We start from the raw sequence: 17,343 nt of genomic DNA, 5'->3' as shown, positions 1-17,343 counted from the left end.
GGGATTACAAACTACTTGTATATAAGAACAAAATACGAGAGAAGCTGCCTCATTTACCTATGATATGTGCAAATCCTTGAAAAAGAGAACACAAAAACTAGAATTTTAGTCCCTCATCAAAATCAGTTACTTCTATCTGTATGTAGAATAATTTCAACTTGTAGTGAAAATGTAAATGTCTGTAATGTAAAGTTGACTCAGCATTGACTATTTATAAATGCTAATGTGAAGTATTTCTCCCTAGAAACAAACAGGACTAGTTTTTTAAAAAACAGGATAATATTTTTTCTGTAAAATGAAAAGAATGGAAAATAGGAAAAAATTTTAAAAGGGTATTAAGAATACCCAAAATTTTCATTAACGTGGAAGAATCTTAAAAGAGAAAGGAAACATCTTAAGAATTTAGGAAAAAATGAAAATGCATTTTAAAATGGCATCATTTGAACAAGTCACTTTGTATTATATGTCCAAATGTTAACCATAAAATTGATTCTAATTTTTAGCAACAATGTTATAATCTAGTGTGGGTGGTGGATTTTTTGCTTTGTTGTTTTTTTTTAAGAATTTGTGATATATGTTGCAAACTAAAAAACAGGTATCTCAGGCCTTGGTTCTTTCCTCAACAAATTAAATTTTATTTATACATATGGGCATATGTACTCCCTTGTGAGTAAAAACAAAGTAATGGACATAATAGAATTCAACAAGTGGAGTCAGTATTAACTATTTGATATATTCTGTATATTTTATCATATTTATCCATGTATAAGTCTTACATAAAATCTGTATAGGAGACTTTCCAATTATATTTTCAGGGCATCATTTGGATCTTCTTAATATTCCATTCTTATAAAGTATCACATGTTCTTAATACTTGTTTCCTATGTTTTTCCCTCAGGGGCGTAAACAACTCCAAAAGTATACATAAAGTATCAGTTATTTAGAATAGTTCTAAGAAGCAAAAAGATCCAGAAACTTGAAAATTATGCTTCATGGGCATGCAGTGTACTCACATTAATGTACTAGTTGTTAGCCTATACTATAAATCTTACTGCACTGCCAGCCATTCTTTAAGCTTTTCAAAGTAAAATATCAGGTGGTTAATTTATAGACATACTGCCCGAAGAATGCATACTATGTAAATTTTTATTCTTTAAACAAGGTTAAGATGGAGCAGAATGTGGTATCAAATCCAAGTAAGCTTCAAAGAAACTGAAATGGAACACCAAAAGTGGGCATTTTCATTTCCTTAACTTACTGTATAAAATCTTGTATTCATTTTTCACCTTCTCATTTATCTTAACTTAGGTGACTTCTAGGTCAAGGTTTCTCAAATTCATCACTATTGATGTTTTAGGTTGGACATATTCTTTGTTGTGGGTCATGGTTCTTTGCATTGTAGGATGTTTAGCAGCATCCTTGGCTTCTAATCACTAGATGCCTGTAGCAGCCGCTTCCCCCAGTTGTGACAACTAAATGATCCCTGGGAGGGCAAATTCACTTCTAGTTTTGACAACTGTTGCTCTAGGTCAGTGATGATAACAGACTTTTTTACATTTTTGGTAAAAGTCACCATGGCACTAGAAGTAGCAACAAAAGGAACCAAATTAGCACTATCAAATACCCTTTTGTCTTTAATTGTTCAGATATAGGAGTTTTTCACATCAGTAATTGTACTATTTTCCTGATTATTATATTTTCAGTAAGAATTTTATTATGAATCTTAGTATTTTGAATAGCTAAAATTATAGCCAGAGCATAGCAGTAGTAGTTTTAACCATGAGTGGTTTTTGCATGGAATCAGGATATGTTCTGTGATATAATCCTCCAACCTTTTCTTACAAAAGATACCTCAGTGATCTCTCCCATACAATCAAACTAATGTTTTATTTTGCTTAGGCAAACTTGCAGGAGTTTAAATATTTATTACAAAAGCCTGACCTTTCTATATACTTATCTGGGGCTTTGCTAATTTGTTGTATTCACTTCTTTCCATCACGCACAGGGGCAAAGCCAGGGTCAGCCATCCTCAAGTAGCTTAACAGGGATTCCATCTTCCCTCCCCATACAACATTCTCAGCAGGTGAGAACAACTCATTGCTACATTTTATGGATTAACAGTAGCCAAACACCATTTAACATCTTTTCATGAATTAGATTCCTGATATAAATAGGCTTGCTATGTTTTTGAAAGAAAAATCAAGAGGCATAACATTTCTTGTGTTTAGTAACATTCTAGAAAGTCTTTTAATGTATTTTTAAACTATTAAAGTTAAACATAATGTTGAAATTCAAAAGAATCATTGTTAACTTATAACATTATTCATCTGCCTTCTAAAATAGATGATTCTACACATAATTTAACAATACAAAGAATGTCAGTTTCGTTTTTATAATGTGACTTATTTTATGAGCATTTTGCCATTGCCTTCATTGTATTTAACTCTAATAATGCTAAACAACTTAATTATTTCTAATTTGTGGAGTGGGATATCAGATTTTATGCTAAAAGAAACTGAACAGCTATTTTAGGAACTTCTTAAACTTTTTTTTTGTTGTTTGTTTGTTTAAGATTTTATTTATTCATGAGAGACACAGAGAAAGAGAGAGAGAGAGGCAGAGAGACACAGGCAGAGGGAGAAGCAGGCTCCATGCAGGGAGCCTGACGTGGGACTCGATCCTGGGTCTCCAGGATCAGGCCTTGGGCTGAAGGCAGCGCTAAACCACTGAGCCACCCAGGCTGCCCCTTAAACGTTTTTTTAAACTTTTTTTTTTTTTTTAAACTTTTGATTTGAGGAGTTTAAGCCCCCAATGTTCAAGGAGCTAAAAAGATTATTAGTACAGTGTTGATGTATTCAATAGCAAAACTACTAATTCTAAAATTAAATATCTGTAGTTCATTTACTGATATTAGTTAATAGCAATTATTTGCATAGGAATAAGTGGGTTTTTTGGCACTATCAAATATTTATTAACTGTTTCAATAAAATTTATATGTGACACTACATATGTCCTAAAAACTTTCTGATGAACTATTTCATTGATAGTTCCCTATGACATGTGTTTTCCAACCACCAAATCATAAATTGGTTTCTGTTCCTATTAATTTTTTAAACAAAACTTTTAGTTCTTATTACAAATGTTCTTCTTCTAGTCCAGCATGTTCATACAATCATTTGATACTAGTTTAAGATTAGATGTTCCTTGTTCAAAATTAGTTTGTTCATATGTACATTTATTTGGTGACCAACAGCCCTGTCACAGAATTTGCTTTGTCTTGCTTCTGTCCTTTCTTTCAGAAAAGCAGCAGAATCTGTATATAATTATAAATTTGAGTAGTCATATTTTTGCCAAAAAGTACAAATTAAAAAGTACATAAAGATATTTGAGGACAGAAGGACTATAATGGATACCACTCTCCTGTGTCTTTGGACAGAGGCCAACACCAATAAACTGAGCAAATTTAAGTGTGTGCACTGTTTTTCCTTTTCCAAAGGAATTTTTCATATATCTTATATGTGGGCATTTATGAGCAAATGAAGATAGTGAAACCATTCAGGTCATCGATAAGAAAAATATGTGGGGGTAAAGGAGGGCAATTCGATAAATGTCAGGTTAAAAGAATCAGGTAGTTGACTCTCCTGGGGAAAAAAATGTAGCTAAAATATGGCTATTGTCATACTAAAAAATTTATGTGTCAGTGATGCTTTTTTTAAGATAGTTTTATTTTGTGAATTGCTTTAAATATAGAGTGGTATTTAAGTTACGTAGAATCATAAAACGGAGCCCTCAGTTTATGTAAGTGTATATAGTCTAGAATACTTAACCTTTTCAGGGTTACATAGCCAGTAAATGAAGAGAACTAAAAATTACAAGTCAGAATTCAACATTTCTAGAATATTGAGGGTTTTTTTTTCCTATATTAAGGTTCTATATCAGGGACTTCTGATTCTGCAGATGTGCTTAAGAAGCTGCATTTATTGGCTTCAGCTACTGGGGTTTCATGTATTTTTTTTTTTAAGATTTTATTTATTTTTTCATGAGAGACATGGGGGAGGGGGGGAAGGCAGAGACACAGAGGGAGAAGCAGGCTCCATGCAGGGAGCCTGATGTGGGACTCAATCCCGGGACTTCGGGATCATGCCCTGGTCTGAAGGCAGGCACTAAACCACTGAGTCACCCAGGGATCTGCGGTTTCATGTATTTTTTTTTTAAAAGGTTTTGAGCCCTCTTTACTATATGGGTGAAGTTTTTTAGATGTGAGTTTCACTTTACATACTATCAGTTTCCAACCCCATCTTAGGAAACCGTATCTCTGGTTTTACTAGAATGAGGAAAGAAATGTACTTTAGCTAAAATTTACTTTATTTCATGGGTTTCTGGAATGTAACCAATAAGGGATTGCTTTTTTCATGTTTTTATCAAGAGTCCCTTCTAGTGGTATGCTGTATCTTAATGTACCAAAAATACCTTCCTTCTACTAGAAAACTTAGTAGTTCTTTGCCATACGCCATATAGGCCATAACCCAGCTTACTTAATTTCTTCGTAGGACCATGTAGAATCTTCAGGTATTTCACTTTCTGTTCAACTGAGGCTCATGAACATTTTTTTTCATCAAGCACCATTCCTTGTCCAACAGATAGTACATAGTCCATATAGGCTATTTGAACTGGTTTCATGAGGCAAGTTAATAAAAAAACATGATTTCAAGTTGCTACACACAATACTTGTTTGGCTGAAGCACTGAGTGTTAGCCAGTAGGATTGTGCACAAAAAGATCACCATATTCTCCTGGCCTACCCAGAGGTGCCACTTTTCCCTAAATACTCTTAAGGTATAATTGGTATATGTGCTTCTCATTCATATGTTAAGCACAAAGTGCTGGTATATGTCTAAAAACTTGTTTCTTGACAGCTCGCTCTCTCTTTCTCTCTCTCTCTCTCTCTCTCTCTCTCACACACACACACACACACACACACCAATTAAACAGATTTTTTTCATAATTGAGTTCATGTTCCCAAGGACTATGTGCTAGGTAGGCACTGAGGGTCTATCAAGGTGGACCAGATAGGACTACTTTCAAAGGATTCTAAATAATCTAAACATATCTGTCAACTCCTACAAAACAAATAAGCATAATAAATTAAGATTTCATACAATGTGCAAAGCACTTTACCTGTATTTTTATTTAATTCTTATATGAACCCTGTATGTATACTGTCATTTTCATTGTACAGGTGGGAAGGCTGAGATGAGATCTGGAAAACCTAAGTAACTTATCCAAGCTTACACAACTTAGAAGAGGTAGAAACAGAATTTAAATCCAGTTGTCTTACTCCACAACTCACCAGTTAACTACATGCCAATTATGCCATGAAAGGAGAGAAATTAACATCACCTTCAAGTGGGGGGGGCGGGGGCAGGGAATATCAGGAAGGCTTTATGAAAGAGCATTTGGACTGGAATCTGAGTTAGACTCAGATGTAAGAATAAAGAATATTCTAGGCCAAAAGGAAAGTGGAGGGCAGTGTAAGCAAAAGTAAAAGCACAAAGGTAGGAAAACGTGAGACAGAAACACCTGTAGTTCAGTTTAGCTAGAATACAAATAAATGAATGTATAGGTTCATAGAAGAGCTGGTTGAGGGCAAATCTAGATGTAAGCATAGTTCTGCATTACTAAGGGTGAGTGAGAGGTAATCATATGCCCATATATAAGGTAGGGATTTTTTCCTCAAATTTTCCTCTTTCCCTCAGTAAAGAAGGAAATCAACATAAACTTAAACCTTTATAATATTTCCATATTACAGACTTTCACTTCCTTTATTTTGAAATAACCAAAAAGATGTTAATGGAATAAAACAGAACTGGTGAAAACACATGTGCCTATAAGGATCTTAAAGTAGTATATGTAGTTGGAAATGTTTATAGAGCATATCTGACCGAGTTGCTTTTAAAATAAAAGATAGGAAGTTAAACATAGATTTGGTCCTTATTCTTAGGAAAACGACTTAACTATCCAGGTTCTGTATGTCATTGTAAACAATTTGTTTAAAGATCACTGTAAGGAGTTAATACAAAGATCACACAAATATAAACCTGTTAAGACAAAACCACAAAAACCCCAGCTGTCCTAATTTTTTTTAAGATTTATTTGAGAAAGAGAGAATCTCAAGGAGACTCCCTGCTGAGTGCAGATCCCACTGTGGGGCTTGATCCCATGACCCTGAGATCATGACTTGAGCTGAAATTAAGTGTTGGACACTTAACCAACTGAACCATTCAGGCTCCCCAACAACTGTCCTAATATTACTCAAGATGCTTGTTACTGCAGATTCTACCTCAAGACACAACTTACAGAGAAAGTATTTGCTATGTTCCAGAAAACTAGAGCCTTCATAGTATAGCTCCAGTAAAGGAGACTGGTTTATTATGTGGGAAGAGTTTGAAGGAGAGGCAGAACAATATTTCTAAATTAATATATTTATGTAATGTGCCATCTTATTTAGGTGTGTAAATTCCTTAAAGTCAAAATATATTCAAGTTGACCAAAAAGATTTTCTGGATTTTTTATGGTTCTTTCTCAGTGGAAATATGGAAAATTATTTTATATTCAGAGTTGCCTTAAATTTGGATATATATGATATGTCTTAGTTGCTGAAAAGACATATTACATAATTCAGTAGCCATCTGCTCCTGATTTAAGTTAAAAAAAGAATACATTATCAGAAAGAAGAATAAAACAAACATGACTACCATTGTGTTCCAGCATTTTGGAGGAGGTAATTTTAATTGATACAATAAGAACAAAGTAAGAAATAACAGGAGAGAGGCACCTGGTTGGCTCAGTGGTTGAGCATATGCTTTGGTTCAGGTTGTGAACCTAGGGTCCTGGGATCAAGTCCCACTTCAGGCTCCCTGCAGGGAGTCTGCTTCTCCTTCTGCCTATGTCTCTGCCTCTCTCTCTCTGTATCTCTCATGAATAAACAAATATTTAAAAAAATAAAAATATCAGGAGAGCAAAACTATTATTTGCAGATTGTCATCTAACAAAATCTAGGATGTTCATGAAGGTGGCCAGGTTCAATATATATATAAAACAAAAATAAATAAGTCCTAGGGATGCAGTATATAGCATAGTGACTACAGTTGCTATAGTATTGTGTATTTGAAAGTTACTAAGAGAGTAGATCTTAAATGTTATTGCAAGAAAAAAATTTTAACTGTGTCGTAATGGATGTTAACTAGATTTACTGTGGTGATCATTTCACAATATGTGCATATATTGAATCATTATATGTCAATTAAATCTGTTTTAATATATACCCACACATATAAACAAATAGCTTATCTTTTTTACCAGCAGTAACTAATTAGTTGTATAGACCGGGATATATGTAAAAAGCTACTGGTTGCAGCATTAAGTAGCAAAAAAACAATCAGCTTAAATGTTCATCATTAGGATATTGATGCCCTTGATAAATTATATGAAAATAGCATGTTAGAGAACAGTATTTACAGAATGGGCATGCTTTTGTTTCAGAAAACAAATATGTCATTTTTTGTAAATGACCACTTAAATATAGGGGAAAAAATCGCAAAAATGATAACCAAACCACTAATAGTAGTTGCCTCTGGAGAATTGGTGTGAGGTAGGCTATTTCATTCAACTTGATATTCCAATAGGTTGGTTAAATTTTTTATTATAAACAGCTGTTTTATATTAATAAGAATTTTAAATTATAGGTATTAGAGAATTTTGAAAATCTGGTATGAAGTTCAGATTTTTGTTAGGCTAGAGAGAGCCATTTATTTATTATAAAATTTAGTATTGAGAGTACATTTATGCTCCATGCTTTAAATTTAGGTGTATTATACCACAGTGCCTAGACATTGGTCACTAAGACTTTGTATTTAGCTTAGCTTAACGTAGATTTGAAATTAGCTTTTTTCATTAAATAAAAGCCAACGCAGAATTAAAAAAAAATGCCTAGCACATGGTTGATTACTAAATGTCACTTATTCCCTTTGCCCTACTTTGAATTGAGTGATAGTGTCCTTTTCAAAGAAGGAAATACCTTTTTGGCAGTAAAATGAGCAGTCTCTAAGGTATTACAACTAGCAAATGATAGAGCTAAAATTCCACATTCAATGCTTTTCTCACTATTTTGTGGCTATAATCAGAGCTATTCTTCAAGGAAATTAATTATACAGTTGATAAAATACAATAAGAGAAAGAGATTAAAGGAGGAGATTAGATTTGTTTAATATAGGACCAAAACGAGAGGTGATACCAAGAAATAGGGTGGAAAAATGGGGAGGGCAGTTTTGGAGGAGGGAGTATTTATTTGGGTATGTGATCTAAAGGTGTTTGTGAATGACCTCCTGTTGGGGTCAGAGGGATAATAGGTGAAGAACCAGTGGTGACTCAAATTTTGAAACATTGGCTAATTGCTCTTGGTTGTACCATCATGAAGAACACCAGAGGAAAAAGAGAAGTAAATGTAAAAGGGAATTGATTAATCTGGGTTTATGCATGTCTTAATTCCTAATACTGTCATTTACAGATACAGAAGGCCTTAGGCAAATATACTTCCTTAGAACCATGTGATTAATGATTTGAAATAAAACTGAATTATTCTATTTTATTTTCAGCAGCAGGGAGTACAGCAGACAGCCCCTCCACAACAGACAGCGCAGTATTCGCTTCCACAGACATCAGCCTCCAGTGAGGCCACTATTGCACAACCAGTCAGTCAGTCTCAGGCTCCACAGGTCTTGCCTCAAATATCAGCTGGAAAACAGGTACGTTCTTAATTTCTAAATAGATGATAAAGAAGAATCTCCATATAACTTTCTCATGGAAGGTTTTTATCTTCTGTAATAGTGAAACACTGAAGTTGGTTATTTTCACCACAGAAATTCATTCACAGAAATGAATTGACAATTGTTCCTTTTGTGCACACGCATTGGTTAATGTAAATAGGTACATATTAACAGCATCCATAATCCAAACTGACTTTTAGGTTTATCAGTCTAAAGTCCATTGTAACAGGCATTTGAACTGGTAGATTAAATAACAGTACTTTGGTACTTGAACCTGGACATTTTCTAGAATTGCGTCAGCTCTATCCAACATTCTAGTTTTACAGCTCTGCTGTATTTTTTTTAATTGCTTTAATTCCCTTTAATGCAGATGTTTATTTCTGCTGTATTTTTCATGTAGATTATGCATTGCTTCCTCCTTCATTGCCTCCTGACAGTAGGTCATAAAACCTCCTTATATGGAGTGGTGTTTGTTCTAAGTCATCCTTCTAATCACTTGAAAAGTGCCCTTTGGAAGGTATATTTTACTGAATGACTTTTTTTTAACTTTAACATTGGGACTTGTTGTCCTTGTATTTTGGCATAGTGTATTGTTTCTCTCGTATTTCATTGCATCTGAGATACTGTAATTATCAGATGCACTGTTATTTTATCTAACCAGGTACTGGCACACCATTAATTGTAAGATACATCTCCGTTTCACAAAGGTTACAAAGAGCAGATTGTAGAGAGGGATGATTGTATCCTGGAATCAGTGAAAATACGGTACTTATACCTACTTTCATAGGCCAGTGTGAGACTTCAGAATTGTAGAAGCAATATGAACTGAAATCTAACTCCAGTGAGAAGGAATTCACTTGAATTCCAGTAACTACTATAATAGCAGTCATAGATGTAGTGACAACACATATGCCAAAGGATTAGGATATGTGAAATCTATCTAAATAAAACTGTAAGAAACAGACTTTGCCTATGAAAGTGTCCTCTTTCTGTTGTTAAATGATGAAGCATGAGCAGAATTTTTTACAGCAAAAGATTTGAAACAGCCAGTCTGTCAGCCTCTTTGTCTCCTATTATACTTTCCTGTTCTCTTGTGGCACACTAACCCACACTAATGTGTGCGGAGGTTTGGGGAGGATTTTCCTTCTTTTTGGCTAATACATAACTCTTGCTTTTGGCAGCCTTGCTCTTTTTTTTTTTTTCCTTTTTTTTTTTTTTAAAGTCTGTCTGTTTTGTTTTTCTTTACCTTCCCAGCTTCCAGTTTCCCAGCCAGTACCAACTATCCAAGGCGAACCTCAGATCCCAGTTGCGGCACAACCCTCAGTTGTTCCAGTCCACTCTGGTGCTCATTTCCTCCCTGTGGGACAGCCACTCTCTACTTCCTTACTCCCTCAGTACCCGGTCTCTCAAATTCCCATATCAACTCCTCATGCGTCTGCGCCCCAGACAGGTTTTTCATCCCTTCCCATTACAATGGCAGCTGGCATTAATCAGCCTCTGCTCACCTTGGCTTCATCTGCTACAGCAGCTGCGATCCCAGGGGGACCAACTGTGGTTCCTAGTCAGCTTCCAACCCTTCTGCAGCCTGTGACTCAGCTGCCAAGTCAGGTTCACCCACAACTCCTGCAACCAGCAGTTCAGTCCATGGGAATACCAGCTAACCTTGGACAAGCTGCTGAGGTTCCACTTCCCTCTGGAGATGTTCTGTACCAGGTATTGTGTTGGCTAGCAAAAAGGAAGACACTAGACAGAGGGCTTGGTTCTAATAGTAGACCATCAAAGGACTTGAAAACTAATAGGTGAATATCAGAATATTTAGCAATAATAAAGGTGTAGCTGGTCTCAACTAGGGAAGCTAATATAGTAAAATTCAGAGAAAAGATAGAAATTTCCATTTTTTCTCAAGATACTTCTTAGGAGAAAGATGCTTCTCTCTATTTGATGTAAGCTGACTAAATGCTAGATATAGCTAATGATAGAGTATATCAGGGTACTTTTTTTTTATAGGTGGGATAAATAGAGTAGCCAACATGGTATCAATAAAAAGCCTTAGATTATCCTGTCATCATATGACTAGAATGACTGATACCTTGAAGAATTTTTGCATTCTTCCACTTAAGATTGGCTAGAAAGTTGATATTTTTCTAAAAGGAATTATGTTTATTCCTCCTCTTTACTCTCCAAGAGGAGAAAACTCAGCAATTTATAGTTGTAGAGTCCTGTCCCCTAAATTTGAAACCAGTCTACCATTTCAAGAATCATTTTTAAATTATTAGAAAGACATTGGGCTACTATTCTTTGCTGTGTACTTTCTTTTTTTGTTGGGGTTTGGGGTTTTTTTGGTGTTTTTGTCTGGTTGTTTTTTTCATTTGTTTTTTTTGTGTGTGCATGTCTTACTGTTTTTGCTAATTTGATGACCCAAGCTGCACTAACTCACCTCCCTCATTTCTGTCACAGGGCTTTCCATCTCGACTGCCACCACAGTACCCAGGAGATTCAAATATTGCTCCTTCTTCCAGCGTGGCTTCTATTTGCATCCCTTCTACAGTCCTATCCCCTCCCATGCCCACAGAAGCACTGGCTACACCGGGTTACTTTCCTACAGTGGTGCAGCCTTTTGTGGAATCTAACCTTTTGGTTCCTGTGGGCAGTATAGGAGGACAGGTTCAAGTGTCCCAGCCAGCAGTGAGTTTAGCACAACAAGCCCCCACTACATCCTCCCAGCAAGCAGCTCTGGAGGTAAATGGAATTACTGCATGTTTATATATAAAACGTCTACACAGTGGGATAAAAATGACAAGAAACAAAGGTTCCCCTGTTTTAGAACTCATTTGGAGACTATTTTCAAACTAACTTCTAAATCACTTTTTCTTCCAGCAGAATGAAATGCCAATGTGGGGGCCTTGTTGCCACTGGCTGTTCTGTTGGGAAGTGAGTGTGCCTTGGAGAAGATTAACCCTATTAGCACTTCACTTCTCTAGCTAGTACTTTAGCCATTATTCTTATCCTTTCACAAATTCTTGCCATTGGCAGTCATGAAAGTATCTTGTCCTGCTGTGCTCCCAATAATCATTTTTGCCCTACTAGGAGAAAGATCTGAATCATCTTTGCACTCTGCTCTGCCTGCCCTGTTGCACACTTCTAGGAAGATGCTGGCTGCATGCAAGTTGTACTTTCTCACTACGTAGCAGTTATGTCGGCTGACGTCACACCATGCAGTCTATATGAGATTTAGCTTTAGAGACTTCCTTTGGAATTTTAAGACCACTGTCTCTAGATGCTGAATACTGGGAATTACTAGTACATTTAGTGCTTCTAGGACTTGGGGGTGGAGGGGTAAAGGAAAAAAAAAGTAGCTTTTTGGAGATGCTGAATAATAGATAAAATATATTACTGCCAAGATCTGCATCATCCTTTCTATTTACAGAGCACTCAGGGAGTCTCTCAAGTTGCTCCTCCAGAGCCAGTTCCAGTGGCACAGGCACAGCCTACCACTTTGGTCTCCTCTATAGACAGGTATGTAAAAGTAAAGTTCTACCTTGACTGATAGGGAAGGATGATAGAAAACTTCAAAATATCAAATTTTTAAACACTGAACTATTTTTTTTTAAGTGCACATTCAGATGTTGCTTCAGGAATGAGTGATGGCAATGAGAATGTCCCGTCCTCCAGTGGAAGGCATGAAGGGAGAGCTACAAAACGACATTACCGAAAATCTGTAAGAAGTCGCTCTCGTCATGAAAAGACTTCGCGTCCAAAATTAAGAATTTTGAATGTAAGTTTTGCCAACTTATGGGTTTCATATAATTACTTAATGTCATTTAATTATTTCTAAGGCGGGTGCCTGGGTGGCTCAGCTGGTTGAGCATCTGCCTTCAGCTCAGGTCATGATCCCGGAGTCCTGGGATTGAGTCCTGAATCCAGCTCCCTGCTCATTAAGGAGTCTGCTTTTCCCCTCTTCTCTGCTCATGCTCATGCGCACATGTGTGCACTCTTTCTCTCTCTGTCAAATAAATAAATAATCTTTAAATATTTCTAAGGCTCAGGTGTATTGATGATTTGGAATTTTCTAATCCCCCAATAATATTATTAAATTCCATATTTTTATAGTAATGCATAATTTGCCTTCTAGAAAAAGAGTTTTAATTTGTAGAATGGATACTTTATTACATTCCTTCCAGACTCTTCAGTGGAAGGTGAGGAAGTAGCACAAAGGCCGATATTCTTAACGTTTTCTTGCTACCAATTTAAGAGATAAAGTACCAACAAATCTTCAAGGAATAGTGGTAACGCCAGGCAGGCTTAAGTTCAAGTGATAGTCTGCATTACTTTCTCAAATTCAGTAACAGTGCTGAATATGGCTTCTGCAATATTAAGTTCCTTTTCTTTTTCTTTTTAGGTTTCAAATAAAGGAGACCGAGTAGTAGAATGTCAACTAGAGACTCATAATCGGAAAATGGTTACATTCAAATTTGATTTAGATGGTGACAATCCTGAGGAGATAGCAACAATTATGGTATGTCTGCATTTGGAGTTCCAGATTTTGCTTTAGTACTTTTTCAGTATCCACTGCCCTATGAAAATGTGCAGCATTTTGTAATCTATTTTGATAGCTATGTGTTTATTTCAATATGAATTACCTGTGACTTATTTTGTCTAGGATATGTCCAATTCTGGGTATTGAAGAACTAATTTACATATCAAATAAATAATGATACAGGTGATATGCAGATTTGTCAGACAAAAGTCATGAACAAGTGGTAATTGGAATAACTTAAAACATGAGTAACACTCTACTAATCAGACTGACATCACATTTCTTTTACAGGTGAACAATGACTTTATTCTAGCAATGGAGAGAGAGTCCTTTGTGGATCAAGTACGAGAAATTATTGAAAAGGCTGATGAAATGCTCAGTGAGGATGTCAGTGTGGAACCAGAGGGTGACCAGGGATTGGAGAGTCTGCAGGGAAAGGATGACTATGGCTTTACAGGTTCTCAAGTAAGATCATCATCCCCATAGAGAAGTTTGTTTACTTGAAATATTGCTGTGGTGTTAAATCTGCCATGCAAAATGTTCAGTGATACCACATTACATCTGTGATTAAGATTATCAAACATTTAAGTTCTCTTTAAGTTCTCTTTGCACGTGACCTTTGCTGTGCTCAATGATAAAGATTGTGTTTGAGAATGAATTTGATCACTTTTGTTTGTTGTAGAAATTGGAAGGAGAATTCAAACAACCAGTTCCTGCGTCTTCCATGCCACAGCAAATAGGTGAATTTCTTTTCTTTCCATGTTTCCTTTTACCTTTGACCTAAGAAGTTGAATACTAATAATGAAATCTTGAAGCTTCATATGACAGTATATAAGTAACACAATTAAGTGGTTTGTTTCTTTTTTACCAGGCATTCCTACCAGTTCTTTAACTCAAGTTGTTCATTCTGCTGGAAGACGGTTTATAGTGAGTCCTGTGCCAGAAAGTCGATTACGAGAATCAAAAGTTTTCACTAGTGAAATACCAGATACAGGTAAGAAATTGCTTCTACCACAAACTTCTATTAATCTTACAGCATCTCTGCTATATTGGAAGGCTGGTTATCAAACAGTAGTTCAAATGATGACATAGACAGTAAAGAAGAGTAGAAAGTTGAGATTATAATCAATGGATAAATATTGGGGAAGGGAAATAGATGATGAATAGGAGACTAAAAGATAAGAGGCAGAAAAGACAACTGCACTAGATGCAGCCTGTGTAATAGATACTGTATACCTACAATAGTATGTGTTCGTTTCTCTATTTAGGACTATTGTAGGTGTTTTGTTTTGTTTTGTCTTTATTGTAGGTGTTTTGTGGTGACTTTTTTTTTCCCTTTTTTCCTTTCTATTAATTTTTTTTTTTGCCCCTAGAAATAGATACTCATAGAAGCTAACTTATTTTGATCAAACAGCTCTTTTACTTTGCTGCTTTAGATCCTGTCATTTCCTTAGGAGAAGTTTTAAACCTTGTTGGTACGTGGCAATATTGGTAATCCAAAAATAGATTGTTAGGACTGTTTTGAATCGACCCTTTTAAAATGGACTGATTCTTGAGATTCCTGGGTGGCTCAGTGGTTGAGCATTTGCCTTTGGCTGAGAGTCGACCCTTTTAAAATGGACTGATTCTTGAGATTCCTGGGTGGCTCAGTGGTTGAGCATTTGCCTTTGGCTGAGAGCATGATCCCAGAGTCCTGGAATCGAGCCCCACATTGGGCTTCCTGCATGGAGCCTGCTTCTCCCTCTGCCTATGTCTCTGCCTCTCTCTTTCTCTTTCTGTGTGTCTCATGAATAAATAAATAAAATCTTTTACAATAAAATAAAATAATAAAATGGACTGATTCTGAATTTTGTATTTTCCTTTACAGTTGCTGCCTCTACTCACAGCGCTGGAATGAACTTGTCTCACTCTGCTTCATCCCTTAGCCTACAGCAAGCCTTTTCTGAACTTAGACATGTGCAGATGACAGAAGGGCCCAGCACAGCACCTCCCAACTTCAGTCATACAGGACCAACATTTCCAGTTGTTCCTCCTTCCATGAGTAGCATTGCTGGAGTCCCAACCACAGCAGTAGCCACACCTTCAGTATCAGTCCCTGCAACTAGCAGCCCTCTAAATGACAGTTCCACATCAGTAATTCAATCTGAGATTCCAGTGCCCACTGAAACAGGGGTTGGTGGAGTTCCCACCTGCACAAGTGTAATGCCTTCAAGTGGTCTCCCTGTACCACCCATATCTGAATCGCCAATATTTTCCACTATGGTTTCAAGCATCACAGTACCTACAGTTGTCTCAATATCAGCAACATCCCAGCCAGTTCAAGCTCCCACATCTGGGAGCACTGTTTCTAGCATAGGAACTTTGCCTTCTATACCAGTTTCAACAGCTTTAGCCTCTGCAGTGGGCAGTGTTGCTATCCCAGGTGCTAAGCCTCCACCTGTACTATCACAGCAGGCAGCAGGCAGTACTACTGGGGCAGCCACATTAACATCCGTTCCTGCCATCACTCCGTTCCCAAGCATAGCTTCACAGCCATCTCTTCAGCTTAGCAGCAGCACCTCTGCTCCAACTCTAGCTGAAACAGTGGTGGTTAGTGCACACTCACTAGATAAAACATCTCATAGCAGTACAACTGGATTGGCTTTGTCCCTGTCTGCATCATCTTCCTCCCCTGGAGCAGGATTATCTAGTTCTATTTCTCAGCCTGGTGGGGTGCATCCTTTGGTTACCCCATCAGCTATGGCTTCTATTCCTGCCCTTCCTCAAACAGCAGGACCTACTTCTACACCTTTATTGCCCCAAGTACTTAGTATCCCACCCTTGGTACAACCTGTTGCCAGTGTGCCTGCTGTGCAGCAGACACTAATTCATAGTCAGCCTCAACCAGCTTTACTTCCCAACCAGCCCCACACTCACTGTCCTGAAATAGATGCTGACTTACAGCCCAAAGCTCCTGGAATTGATGACATAAAGACTCTAGAGGAAAAGCTGCGGTCTCTCTTTAGTGAACCGAGCTCATCTGGAGCCCAACATACATCGGTCTCACTAGAGACTTCACTGGTAGTAGAGACCACTGTCACGCCAGGTATCCCAACCACTGCTATTGCACCAAGCAAGCTCATGACATCTACTACAAGTACATGCTTACCACCAACCAGTTTGCAATTAGGAACATCTGGTTTGTCAGTTATACCAGTGGTCACGCCTGGGCAGGTTTCTACCCCAGTCAGCTATGTGTCAGCCCCAGGCAGCACTACATCAGGAGTGAAAGCTGGAACTGCTCCATCAAAGCCACCTTTGACTAAAGCTCCAGTAAGATTCTTGTTTTAAAATAATTTGATAAATATGATCATTCTCCCCCCCCCCACTCCCATAAGAGCATTTTTTTCAGCTCAGCTTTGCAAATTAGAAATGCAGTTATAAAGATACCCTGGCATATAGTAGCATTCTGTATTTATTAAATAAATTGAAAATGACTTTAGGATATATGTATATTGAACACAAGATACTTTTTTCTTTTGAAATATAGCAGGATTATACTACATGATTTTCTAAGGTTGTATGATAGGTAAAATAGACATTTCTTAATAATTGGTACCAGCTAAAGAAATCTTTATCCTAAAAGGAAGCTAAATGCCTCTGCTAGCAATTATACATAGTAATATAGCAGTTAACAGCCTTTGTTTCAGTGAGGATGAAGCAAATTTTCTGCTTTGCTTAGATTCCAAGATGTAAAATATGAGGCTTATAAAACTGAAAGTTGGTGATGAATTTTGTAAAGAGGAAGAAAGAATCTAATCCTAGGAATAAAATAACTAAAATGTGTTTTCTGATTCTGCAATGGTGGATTTCCTCTCATTCTGCCATCTTTAGTCTCTGAAATCTTTTCCAAATAACAAGGCTGTGTTTTTCCTACTATATTCTGTGCTTCACTCATCTTTTCTGCTTTGCCATTGATCGCAAATTTTTTTTTATAGTAGGG

The 17,343-nt window shown here is 36.8% G+C and overlaps 1 protein-coding gene across 13 annotated transcripts in view; it reads left to right on the top strand.

Annotated features, from left to right (window-relative positions):
- WNK1 (WNK lysine deficient protein kinase 1) overlaps positions 1-17,343 on the top strand; it is a 149,803-nt gene that overhangs the window by 110,585 nt on the left and 21,875 nt on the right. For 3 of the 13 annotated variants that reach the window (XM_038576344.1, XM_038576339.1, XM_038576350.1), the window contains 12 exons: positions 2,006-2,083; positions 8,654-8,803; positions 10,079-10,537; positions 11,282-11,563; positions 11,702-11,755; positions 12,252-12,340; positions 12,437-12,599; positions 13,224-13,340; positions 13,653-13,826; positions 14,044-14,101; positions 14,233-14,355; positions 15,229-16,673. In XM_038576344.1, coding sequence (XP_038432272.1) covers positions 2,006-2,083; positions 8,654-8,803; positions 10,079-10,537; positions 11,282-11,563; positions 11,702-11,755; positions 12,252-12,340; positions 12,437-12,599; positions 13,224-13,340; positions 13,653-13,826; positions 14,044-14,101; positions 14,233-14,355; positions 15,229-16,673 — 3,192 coding nt within the window. Of the gene's footprint in view, positions 1-1,999; positions 2,084-8,653; positions 8,804-10,078; positions 10,538-11,281; positions 11,564-11,701; positions 11,756-12,251; positions 12,341-12,436; positions 12,600-13,223; positions 13,341-13,652; positions 13,827-14,043; positions 14,102-14,232; positions 14,356-15,228; positions 16,674-17,343 lie in introns of all 13 variants that reach the window. The other 10 variants (XM_038576341.1, XM_038576352.1, XM_038576340.1 and 7 more) reach the window with 9 other exon arrangements.

Source organism: Canis lupus, chromosome 27, assembly GCF_011100685.1.
Source record: "Canis lupus familiaris isolate Mischka breed German Shepherd chromosome 27, alternate assembly UU_Cfam_GSD_1.0, whole genome shotgun sequence".
NCBI lineage: Eukaryota > Metazoa > Chordata > Mammalia > Carnivora > Canidae > Canis > Canis lupus.
Note: the sequence above shows the minus strand (reverse complement) of the source record. Positions and strands in the feature narration are given on the sequence as shown.